The sequence below is a fragment of the Scaptodrosophila lebanonensis genome, unplaced genomic scaffold (genome assembly GCF_003285725.1).
Source record: "Scaptodrosophila lebanonensis strain 11010-0011.00,11010-0021.00 unplaced genomic scaffold, SlebRS2 tig00001412-arrow-pilon, whole genome shotgun sequence".
Lineage (NCBI taxonomy): Eukaryota > Metazoa > Arthropoda > Insecta > Diptera > Drosophilidae > Scaptodrosophila > Scaptodrosophila lebanonensis.
Genome location: NW_022060739.1, coordinates 10583234 through 10595120, shown reverse-complemented (window position 1 = coordinate 10595120; position 11887 = coordinate 10583234). Strand labels below are relative to the sequence as shown.

Here is an 11887-nt window from a genome sequence, read left to right as displayed (position 1 = left end):
TATGCCGGAAGGAGTGTGTAGGATGTGACAACAGGATGTGCGATTAGTTGGACACTCGATGGAGCTCGACCTCTAAAAGCGATGTAAATATTTGTGTGCCTCTCCCAAAAACAACAAGCTGTGCGGGCAATAGTCGGCGTGTTAACATTTGTCCACCTCAATGGCAAACACAAACTGTAATTTGAAAATATATTAAATTTCCTGCTATTCAATGCAGAACCGAAAAGTCACTCGCAGTTCAAACCACAGCAGAAAATGTTGTGGCATTTCCCGAACAGGCTCGGCGGGAAATTGGGTCAGAGAACCACACCTGAACTTTAAATAGTCAAAATAGTGCGTTATTCAGTGAATATTTAAAAACTTTTCACACTGATTAAAGCCGAATGAAGTCAATGGCTAATGACGCATTCAAACTGCGAATATTCAGATGCTTTTATGCAAATTGAACACGGATGGTTGGCAGAGTGAAAAGGTAGCTAAGCATTGGGAAACAATCAATTGTTTCAGCCCATTTGACAGTCAAAAGTGCTCGAGAGTGGAGTGGAGTGGGGTCCATTATCGCCCAAAGCTGTCACTTCCTCACTCCCTGAATGGTTCATTAAAATGTGATGCCATTCCGGGACGTTGCGAGTGGATTGAGAAACCAAGCAAATGGAAAACATTTCATTTACTTCCAACCATTAATATTTCAATACTTAAATATATGAGAAATGTCAGTGCAATTTTCATATCTGCAAAAATAAAATAAAACCAAAGCTTTGTCAAAAATAAACAAACTAACATCAATAAACACCCTTTCTTGTTCACACAATAAAAGATGTTTAATTTAATTAAATAAAATCAAGTTGCATACTTATTTCTGTTTATTGACTTTAAATAAACCCAACGCTGATCGTTTCATCTATAAATAAGCTTGGTGGGAAAACTTTCCAAAACATTTTCAGCATTGCAAATGAAGCAGAGATGAAGAGAAAAGCAGACAAACGAGACAAACAAAGTGCCCGCAATTTGTTGCAAAAACAAAACAGCAAAGTTTTTAACCAACAAAGGGAAAGACAAAGAATGGAAATGCAACTACGTGGAGGAGGGAAGAGCGGCTCTGTTGCAGAAATATTTAAATTTCCTCAGCGTCGTTTGGAAACTGCAATCAGCCACGCCCAATAGCCACCCCCTGCTCACAAGGCCAAGTTTTTCTCTTGGAAAATGCATTTTCTGCTTAAGCTGCTCCTTTGCTTTTTTCCGCTTTTATTCTCGTACATGAAGAGCAGCCTCTCCGACAACAACAAGTTTTGTTATTGTTGTCGCTTTCTCGTTGTTTACAACTCGAGAGTGACTTTTATTGCATGTTCTGGCCTCCCATTTTCATTTGCATTTTTATTGCCCAAGCAGCTCCTAAATGCGTTTAAACTAATATTGTCACTTAGCCCTTTCAATTAACTGTAAAGGAAGAAGCTCGATTTCTTCAGATCTAGGCTCATTTCAACGCCTTTTCATTGGCGACTTCCCTGGGCTGCCTCTTCAGTTTTGCTTCATTGAGCAGCCGCCGCGTTGCGAATCTGAATAGTCAGAATCAGCCATAAAAACCAAGTGTTAAAAATTACAAACACACACATACACTCACACATACACACATATTCATAGCCACATAGTGCTGTTTATTGTGGCGCTTTGTGCTGATGTCATGTCTGTTTCCATTCCTCCCCACTCCTCTGGGGCTTCGCATAAAATTTTACTTCCTCTGACGGTTTGGTGAATCCTTTCATTTCATATTTAACCAAAGAAGAAGGCAACAAAGGGCAACTGCAATAACAACAACAACAATAACAAGAGTAGGAGCAACAACAATGTCGAAAGTGGCAGTTGCTGGCGAACTCGCAAAGGAAGAGAGGGAGTGAGGGACAAACAGTAGTCAACATTTGCTGACTTAGCTGCAATTATGGCAGATATTTTTATGAACTTCATGTCAACAGACACACATACACACACACACACACACACACACACACACACACATAGACTCATATATGCCACACACCAACTCATATATGCCACACAGAATCGCTTGACAATCGCCAAGAGGGAAGTCACACATAAAAGCGACTCCAGAGTCGTCCGCCGTGACAAGTTTCTCTATGCAGCTTCTACTGGAGGTGGAGTCCGTTGCAGGGATCCACGGAGCAGAGACTGGAGGGAAATAAAAAATAGAGATGTGGAATATCAGGACAGTATTTTGTTGTGTTTTCTACGATTTACATATAAGAAGCACTTCTAAATAACAGTTAAGAGAGAGAGGCGTGCCGAGTGGACAGCTCATTAAAATAACATAATGTAAGGCTTCTGACATTTCCCGTTTTAAGATTTTCATAATTCATTTCGTGTGTCGGCTGCGCAAACAAACAAAATGGCGCAAAAACGTCCGTCATGAAACACACACGAATTTCCGACAGAGACTGCGAACAAAAAACAAGAGTCAATTGTTCAAACATTTTCAGAGCGCACATGTTCCAGCCACTGAGAGAAAATAGTCTTAAAAAACAATGTGAAACTTGTTAGGCAAGTTAAGCAAAATAATATACAAGCCCCTTCAATGAGATTAAAATTTCAATAAATAAATAATCTTATACTCGTACACATTTGTAGAAATAGCCAATAGAGTGTTCCAGCTAATTTGCTTTTATGCTTCACTTTTCTCCGAGTGTACTCATTCGACAATAAATTGTGAGCCCAGGTGCCAACTACAAGAGCAATGATGTAGCGGGGGCTGAAAGGGGGGGCTTAAAACCCAAGCCTGGGGCTTGTGTTGCGACAAATGCTCTCACATCGAATAATTCACGACACCTTTTAACACGAAAATTCCGTTGTTAACTTTTATGTTATTTTGGAGCTGGTGAAGAAAGGGTGGGTAGTGCTGAGGAGGGGAGGGGAGGGGAGTTGCTACTGTCAACCGCTTTGTTGCAGTTTATGGCCGCCTGTCATTGTTTTCGCCGCTGAAGGAAACAGGCAACAGTTTCTGTTTCTGCCACAGAGTCCGCTTTTCATCGCCTTTTCAATGCTCGTCCAATAAAAATCATTAAAAGTTCACTGCCAAATCAATTTGTAGCGCGTTTCAGCGACACTTCCGACGCTTATCTCTCTACGTTTTATGCAGTTTTAAGCGCCAGCAACAATTTCCACAGCCAGCACCAAATTCGTTGTCATAAAATTTAATTCGAGCGTAATTAATCCAACTTCCCCATTTCCCCACAACTCCCCTTCTGTTGCCCATTCCTGCTAGGACTTTGCAAGAATTTTTATTGCCGAACCGGAATGACCTTCGCATTGCTCTGATGACCAAGCACCCTCTTGTAAGTATTTTAATTTCTTTTATTTATGTTTACGGAGCCAACGACTGGCGCCATTTCGGACATGTCCGCAGTTGATTTTATCGACACACTTAGGCCTTCTTTAGTCGTTGTTGTTCTTTCCTGTTGTTGCTTTTCAGAAAATTCCCCCATTTGCCTTCTCGTCTTCATTTTCCATATGCCAGTGCCCAACATCTAATTCGAAATCTCCAAGTTGGCCAAATTTTGAGTTGACATTGCTTAGAAAATGTTCAGTTTTAGAGAAGGAATGTTGAGGAGAGTGCTTTCCAAGCACCTTAATATTTTAGTGAAGCTAATGTAAAAAATTGAGCAATTAGCAATTTGTTGGGCGAACCGCTCATAAATATTTTGTCTCATTTTATTTATTGTTTAGACACCGCCTGGTCATGCCATAAATAATTTCACACATTGTCAGCGACATTCTCCTCCACTTCCCGAAAACTTTTCCTTCTCATGTGGACCGCCATAAAATGTTCTGCTAGACAACAAGAACAACAACATTGAGCGCATCAGCAGCTCTATATATTTGTATTCTGTCTCTGGAATTTCATTGCTGATTTTTATCGCGTCAACATTGAAAATTTACGATTCCTAACAGCGCATAAATTGTTGCCGATTTTTATGAGCTGCAAAATATTTTAGACGCACGGTTCGGCGCCCCGTTCCTTTGATAATATAATGCATTCCAGAGTGTCTCGCAGATTGAGTCACAAGGGAGACTCTGCTCCCTACCCTACAGGACAACTTTGCTTCGGAAAATGGGGAAATGGGTGTGCAAATAATGATAAAAGGTGAAAAATGCACTCTCCCAGCACACGCAACTAAACGCAACTTATTATGGCATCGTTACTTACCGGCCCTGCAGAGGAGGGGCTGGGGAGTGGCAAGGGACTGAGGCAAAAGTTTCCGCGGCAACTTCACCTGCATGTGTTGCATACTTCACGGCGCTCGAGGCAGGAGCAAAGGTGAGGGAAAGAGAGTGAAGACTGCTGGGAAAATGTTGCGAAATTGCAGTGCCAAGCAAACAAGCCAACTAATATTTAATGCCTTGAGAAACGGGAAACGAGGGAGTGGCCTGAGAATTCTCATTTCTCCGACTGCCATGCAAATGTCTGCAGTTTGTCTTTTGACGAGAGAACCATCAATTGCTGACAAAGTCAGAACAAACGGTTGCTTTGCCATCGAGTGCCATCCAATAGTCTCAGAAGTTTAAAAATCAAAGGCGAACTGAGTTCGGGGAATGGTGACAGCCTCTTTAAAGTGTTTGGTCTGCTCGGTAATGACTTTTCTTCGCCAATAAATTTTCAATTTCCTTTCGCAATTTGCAATTTATTCTGCAGCACCAAAGCTAATTTCCCCCGTTTCTCCGCAAAAGGATGGGATGAGCGTTCGATGCAGTTGCTTTGTAAATCAATTTCCCATTTTCCGTGTGGTGCAAGCTTTTTGTTTTCGTTGCAGATTTTCGCACAACAGCTCATCGAGAGGCATAAATACGGTCCCAGAACCTTATTGTCTGGCAGCAGCCTGCTCTTGTTCTTTGTTTCCAAGCCGTGCATCGCCCACTCAATTGAATTGAATTGTTTATCTACAGAGGAGCAGCTTAATGCGCCCAAAGAGCGATAAGCGATAAGCGAACGTGAACGCCTCCCACTGGCAATTCACAAATCCCACGCTCGCTGAATACTTTTCCCACACTGCTTATGCACCGTTATTGTAAATCAAAGTCCTTATTCCTTTATTTGGCAAACAGAAATTGGATTTTAGTTGTGATGTTGGAAAAATGTTCGTTAAATATTTGCAAGCATCGATTTTTTGCTGTTTCCTTTGGAAACACTTTATGCCACTAATGGGTTGAGGGGCACAGATGGGATGGGAGTGGGGGAAAGGGGAAATATTTGCAAGTTGTTGAGCTGCAGATTGCAACTGTGAAAATATTTGTTTATTTTCCCTTTCTGAAATGCAACATTTGTACGCTTCATTTGACTTTCAAGGGTGAACAAAGCAGCAGGGAAGGGGAGTATATAAAAAAGCTCCGAATTGCGAATAGTCAGACGTTGAAGCAAAAAAAGCAACATTATATTTTCTTGTGTTTTCTAGCCCCAGAAAAAATCCTCTACGCTTTACGTGAATCCACACTCAATCGAGGCCTCCATTTCCATTTTATTTTAACGTCTTCAAAGTCATCTTTGCCCATGACTGTAAATGGGAATCATTTGTTGCCCCGCCGCCAAGTGAAACATTAAACTTTGACACAGCAACAACAATAAGAAGAACAACAGCAGTAACGAGCATGGCAGCCTGGCAGCCTCGCAGCAAACAAGGCAGAACAACAATAACAGAAAACAGTTTCTATAATGCAAGTGAAAAGGTTAAAGTCGTTTCTTTCCTTTCTTTCTCTGTCTCTTGCTGTTTATGGGACTTTAGGAAAGATTTTTTTATGACCCGTATTTTGTTTAAACGTTGCCAAGGGGCATTATAATCAGCTGCTGAATAAATGCTGAGAAATAGCTAGAGATGCGTCGTACATGGCGTATGAGGAACGTTCATAATAAAGCAAATTAATGACCAATTCCTTATGCACAAGGAAGCAAATAAGAAAAGCAAAAGAGCAGGAAAATACCGTTAAATTGGCTTAAGCCATTTGCCTGCCACGTCTCCATACCCCGCCCCCACCACTCTCAATGCAATTTGACTAATTAAGTTATTTTAGTAGACTCGGTGCTCGCTCCAACGCACAGGCGATGCGGCCGATGGGACATGACGACCAGAGGCAGTTCCTCACTTGAATGAAGAAAGCGTACGAGTATGTGCTTGGGTGGATATTTTTGTGTGTCTATGTCATCCATAAACGACGCCATTTGTGGCTAATTAGGTGGGGTCTCAAATTTCTTGGAAGTTCATTTATTTAATCTATAAAAAAGACATTTGCAAGATACGCATTTAATTGTTTAATATTTCCGTATTTTTCTGTAATTGTATGCAGGTTAGTCTAAGAAAATTCAACTTAGCCCAACAGCGTTGAAGGGATCTAGCTAGTATACTGGTCATAAAAGTAAATTTCATTGGTGGCATTAAGCGTTTTGTTCAGGCCTCAGAAAGTTATTTTAATTACAGAAGCATGACTACATGGCGTATGCGTAACGTGTTTTGGCAACTTTTTTCTTCTCGCAATGTTATCAAGCCTGCTTTAAAATAGAATCACGCACAACGGCAGCCAAAAGAAGGCTGCCAGTCAGTCCTATGGTGTTTATTGTTGTTGAGGAATTGGGAGGAGGAAACGCAGTTCCACAAACACTTGAAGGCTGCGCTTAATTCCACAGCCAGCTCAGTGAAATTGAGCAACTAGAGTACAAGGAATGCACCTCCTTTCTCCCTTGCGTAGCCACAAGCAATTTCAAGTCCTTCAACTGCAGTCGTTTGTGGCTTTCGTAGTTACGCGTTGTTACTGTTGCCTGTTGTGGTTGCAAGCAAGTGAACACGATGAGGGGAAGCCCGCAAGCTTTCAAAGTTTTCTGCTTAATTTCGCTTGAAATTTTAAGTCACAAAGCCGACTGTATGTTGGCATACATGTACTCGAAACAATCAACTCATTTATTTACCTATGCAAATTGGATAACACAGTGGGTGCCAGTTAAGCACACAGAGGCAAACACAAATGCCCAGCAACTACATGTAATGAGCAAAGTTAAAGCCCTCTGTTTTTGTGGGTGTGGGCGCTTTTAATTAAAAATATAAACTCGTTACTAGCAACGAGTGTAGTTTCCTTCTCTTATGGGTGCACAATTGTTATTATACTGTGCTCTCATCAAAAGGACAGCAGTTGGCCCTACAATTGCATTGGCAGTGTTAAACGCCATTTATAAAGAACTTTCTGTATACATCGCTTGGCAACTACCACACATTCTTCGAATAAGTTCCAACTACACCCCGAGGTGCATTTTATGGCTCGTAAGTATCGCCAGATTGAATTGACACTTGCAGTGCTTCGCCAAACTTAGGTGAAAAATGAAAATTGAAAAATGGATACAAATCCAATGGGAAAAAGAAAGTACGAGTATTTGCCAAGAGCTGCGGATACAGGTGACAGCTGCTAAAAGTTTTGTGCCAAAACAGAGCAGCAACTGTCACAATAGGTGATGGGGAAGGGGTAAGTTGTGGCTTAAAAGTTTTTAAAATGTGTCAAAAAGTGCAAAGTAACCGTTTGTGGGAAATTTCCAAATTGATGGAACTTTTCAACCCATTAGCGAGTTTTGTTTGCACAACAAAACTGTGCACGGAGCCACAAAGTCGCATTAAATCAATCGAATTACACAATCATGTCGACAGGCAAACAACCGCAAAGTGTTTGCATATTTGTAAGCCCAAAGCATCCTTAAGCTGTCATTTAATTAGCTATAGTACAACAGACATGACATCAGCGCCAATTAGTCCAAAAATATTTGTAGAATATAGCTGCCTCCCCCACCCGACACAAGTGCTTTCGAATTCATTGTCGGTGCTGCAGTTGAGAGTAATTGAACTGAATCGAGCTTGCTCGAACTTATGGCGAAATGAAAGCATGCTAGACACACGAATTTTAGCCACTTGAGTGAGTTCGCTATTTCCAGCTCATCAACTCTGTTCGAGGACTTGCTACATTTTAACAGAAAGCACATCTGCTGAAAATTTTAGAGTACATTCAAGAGCATTTCAACGATTATCGCACTTGTTTAGGTTTGAGTATTCAATGCTTTTCAACATTCATGTTCAAAGCTGTCTTCTCAGTAGTCTTTCCATTCATGAAATTAGGAAATACCCCGAGGTCAGCATACATAAATATTTATTTACACAAATATTGAAGCTTATTTAGAAGGCACTGTAATCGACACTCAATTTGCTTCGTCCATTACTACGATACAATCGCAAACAAACTGACTTCACAAAAGATAAAAAGAATGAATTTGTTGCTTTACTAAATACACTAGCTAACAAGGTCGAGAAACACTTTTTCACAGCAGAATTAAATTTTGTTTATTTTGTTTATCTATATTAACAGCTTTTTTCAACACAATATATTGAAATAATAATATTAGGCAAACAGTATTATTATTTCTATTTTAAGTTAAAAACGAAAAAAATTGTATTTTACTCTTATTTCCATGTAATATTTTATTTAATGCGCTAAATCATTCAAAAAATATAAAGCACTTAATATATTAAGAAAGCTGTCAGCTCCGATTCTGTGTTGCTGAGTGCAATTAATTCATTTATAATATCGTTAATTCCATCGAAACTGGCCGCACATGCCTTATCAAAACACATTTGTAGTTTACAGAAGGGACCGTAGTGGCGACTGTCATTTGTCGGTCTACGATGAAAGGCTCCGGTAGTTGGCGGAAGAGAGTAGTGGACTTCACTTGCTCGTCAATACTGTACGTTTCGCTGGCCTTTGGGCTTCTGCCTTTCAAATACGACGCCAGTTGCCGCAAATTGTCGCGGTCCAAGTGGCTCATATGTTACAGCATTGTGCTGAATGGAGGCCTTGTTTGGATGACCCTTACCCTAAACGTAGCGGAGTCCTTGCCCCTGGAAGAGGAGATATTCCGTCGCAGTCCACTGTCAAAGCAAATAAGCTCGCTCCTCAGAATGCTTAGTCTGAGCACAACTTTGCTTGCATTCTTCCGCACTTGGTGGCGAAGTGGAGAACTCGCAAGCGTTTTGAACGAATTTATGGAACTAGACACTTTCTTTTCCCGGCACTACAGCTATAAAATGGACATGAGGAGCTGCCTCGTTTTTGACAACTACATTGTCTACAAAGCCGTGTTCATAGTACTTGAGATTTCGTCAACGCTCTTTACGGAATACTCCTTTTCGCCCATCAGCAGCTGGCACCACTTTGTGGGAATCTTGGCACTAGCGACGCAGCACTTGGAGGTGCTCCTAATGTCCATGCACTTCTACCTCGCTGTGATTCACACTTATCGCTACATCTGGACCATTAACAGACAGCTACTGCGTCTAGCCAATAATTGTTGGACTCAAGATAATGTTGTAGATGTGGCAGAGGTTGAAAGAATGCTGCAAGTCTACAAGCGTCTGCTAGAGCTGAACGATCGGCTCGTTATCCTCTACGACTTGCAGTCCCTGCTGCTGATGATGACCCTGCTTTGGGCCAACATAATAACCGCGTTCTTCTTTGTTGTGATCAACTTCAGTCTGAGGAAGATGACAGCTTTCATGGCGCTGGTCGTCATTCCACAGATTACGATTATAAATTGCTGGGACTTTTGGCTAAGCATTGCGGTTTGCGAGCGAGCCACGTGTGCGGGTCGGGCTACTCCTGCGATCCTGAAACTGTTTAGCGATTTTCCGAAACTAGAAGGGGAACTAGAAAGGGCGGTGAGTTAGTTCGGACAAAAGAAAAACTTGATTCGAATGAATTTCCATTTCTTTGAGCAGCTGGAAATGTTTGCCTTATGGCTTAGCCATTGCCGTTTACGATATCGGTACTGCGGTCTCTTCTATATGGATAATGCACTCGGCTTTAAGATGCTCGTGACTGGCGTTCTGTATTGGATAGTCTTGGTGCAATTTGATTTCATGAATTTATAAAGGGAAGTGCCTCGAGAAATGGAAATGTTATTGAAACACTTTGAGTGCAATTAGTCGGAGATGGCGAGTTCTGAAGGGGATTTGAAGTGCCAAAAATAAACATGTTGACAAGCGAGTCGGAGTAACAAGTTTCTGCAGGAGATGATGATTCAATGGCTGATGCAACATACTTTCCTGCTTGGATTATTCATTCGACTTGCACGTGCTCTGAAAGCCAAGCGATGTTTCCTAAAGACGAGCATTTGAATAATACATGAAGTGTGAGGGAAATTGTGCACAAGTGAATGGCTTGTTGGTTCTTGATGGCAGCTGAAAGAGCTTGTCTCACAGCTCCTCAATGGGAACACTGCCTCAGGCCATCAACTTCGAGTAAGAGTGTGAAATAAAAATATAGTGTAGAAATATTTAAAGCCACCACAAACTACAAACTGTGAAATAAAAGAGCTGTGCAGCTAAAGCGAGCTAATGAAACGCTTCAGAGCGGAAAACCAACTTGGCTGGCAAAGCGGCTCGACAATGCAGCAAACAATGCGGTAACCACAATGCAGCCAACCAGCTAATAAAGCCAGAAAGAATGCTGCTGAAAGGCAAGGGGACGGGAAGGGAAGGGGTACGGGAAAAGTGAAATCACAAAGCGGTCGTTAACATGAGTCCAAGCGGCCTTTGTATGCACTGTTCTCCTAATTCCAACCACCATTGAGTGGCTCTTTGATTCATGAATATATGAAGGAAAATTCCAACATACTTGTGTACATGTTGATACACAGAGAAAAATATGAGGAAACGAGAATAATTGCAAAATAAACATTGTTATTTAAAAAACCATTAACTAAAGTAGCCTTGATTTTATTATTATTATTATTTCAATATATTTGGTTTGTTTAATTAGAATAGAACCTCCTATTCTTTTTGAGGTGAATATAACCAGAAGTTTTGTGAACAACACGAACATGTTTCGACATCAGCTCAGTATTTCAAAAGTCTATTTTTCTTGCTTTTTCGCTGTATACCTGAAATACAAAAGCGACGTTAAGTTATTTAAATCAAAATGTCTACCATACGCCACAAAAACTGCGTTTCAAGCTCTTCAGAGAATTAAAACACTGACAGCTGCCATAACTACAAATGAAAATGTCTTTTTCTTTTTTTTTCTTTTTCATAAAGCAGAAAAAAGTTGTAGGTGAAAAAAGTCGATACGCTCAGCCGCATAGATATACATATACTATATGTATATTTTCGTATATATTTAGGTATTAGGTTTTTGCGTCTGTGTGAAGTCGTTGCCGAAGCTAACCGCTGTCAATGGCAGGCATTCCGCATTGTGGACCCATTATGCGCGCTCATCGACATCAATAACAACAACAGCAACAACGATGATGGAAAACAAAACCAATAACACTGGCATCGCTCTCAGCACAAGTGCGTAAATTGATTTTTATTATCCTGTGCATAAAAATCGCCCAAAAGCCAGCAGGATCCCTTAGCTCCACGCACCGCGTCCAATGTTTGCTTACTTGGCAAAAGCTGAACAAAGTTTTGGGCCAATTTTTCGCATGCTTCGGCCGTCCCCATCCCCGTCCTTGTCCCCACCACCATTTCCATTGCCGTCAGGCAGCAACAAAAGTGTGCGTCAATATGTTTGATTTATTGCCGGCGTCTCGCATTCGCGCAAAGGACACGCACAGCGGCCAATTGACGCCGTCCCTTGGCCATGTTGTTTACACAATGAAAATCCTTATGGACACATTAGGTCAAATTTCGGATCAGGGCAGTGCCATTGACATTTTGACCATCACAATTCAAGAGAGTGGCTCGTAAATTTGCGCTCATAATACGTTTCATTGCGCTTTTTCGCTTCCCTCTCCATTTTCCATTTCGGCCAGCTTTCACTTTTCTTTATTAAACTGACAGCAGGTCTAAATGGATTACAG

The 11887-nt window shown here is 41.2% G+C and overlaps 1 protein-coding gene across 1 annotated transcript; it reads left to right on the top strand.

The window, feature by feature from the left end:
• Nucleotides 1-8714: 8714 nt before the first annotated feature.
• Nucleotides 8715-9956, top strand: LOC115631362 (gustatory receptor for bitter taste 22e-like). The gene is made up of 2 exons (XM_030528081.1): nt 8715-9743; nt 9804-9956. The coding sequence occupies exons 1-2, from the start codon at nt 8715-8717 to the stop codon at nt 9954-9956; spliced, it is 1182 nt and encodes a 393-aa protein (XP_030383941.1).
• The last annotated feature ends 1931 nt before the right edge of the window (nt 9957-11887 follow it).

Coding starts and splice junctions, on each gene's coding strand:
- LOC115631362 (XM_030528081.1), top strand. CDS start 8,715: ATGAAAGGCTCCGGTAGTTGGCGGAAGAGAGTAGTGGACTTCACTTGC. Junction 9,744..9,803: donor AAGGGGAACTAGAAAGGGCG/GTGAGTTAGTTC, acceptor TTCTTTGAGCAG/CTGGAAATGTTTGCCTTATG.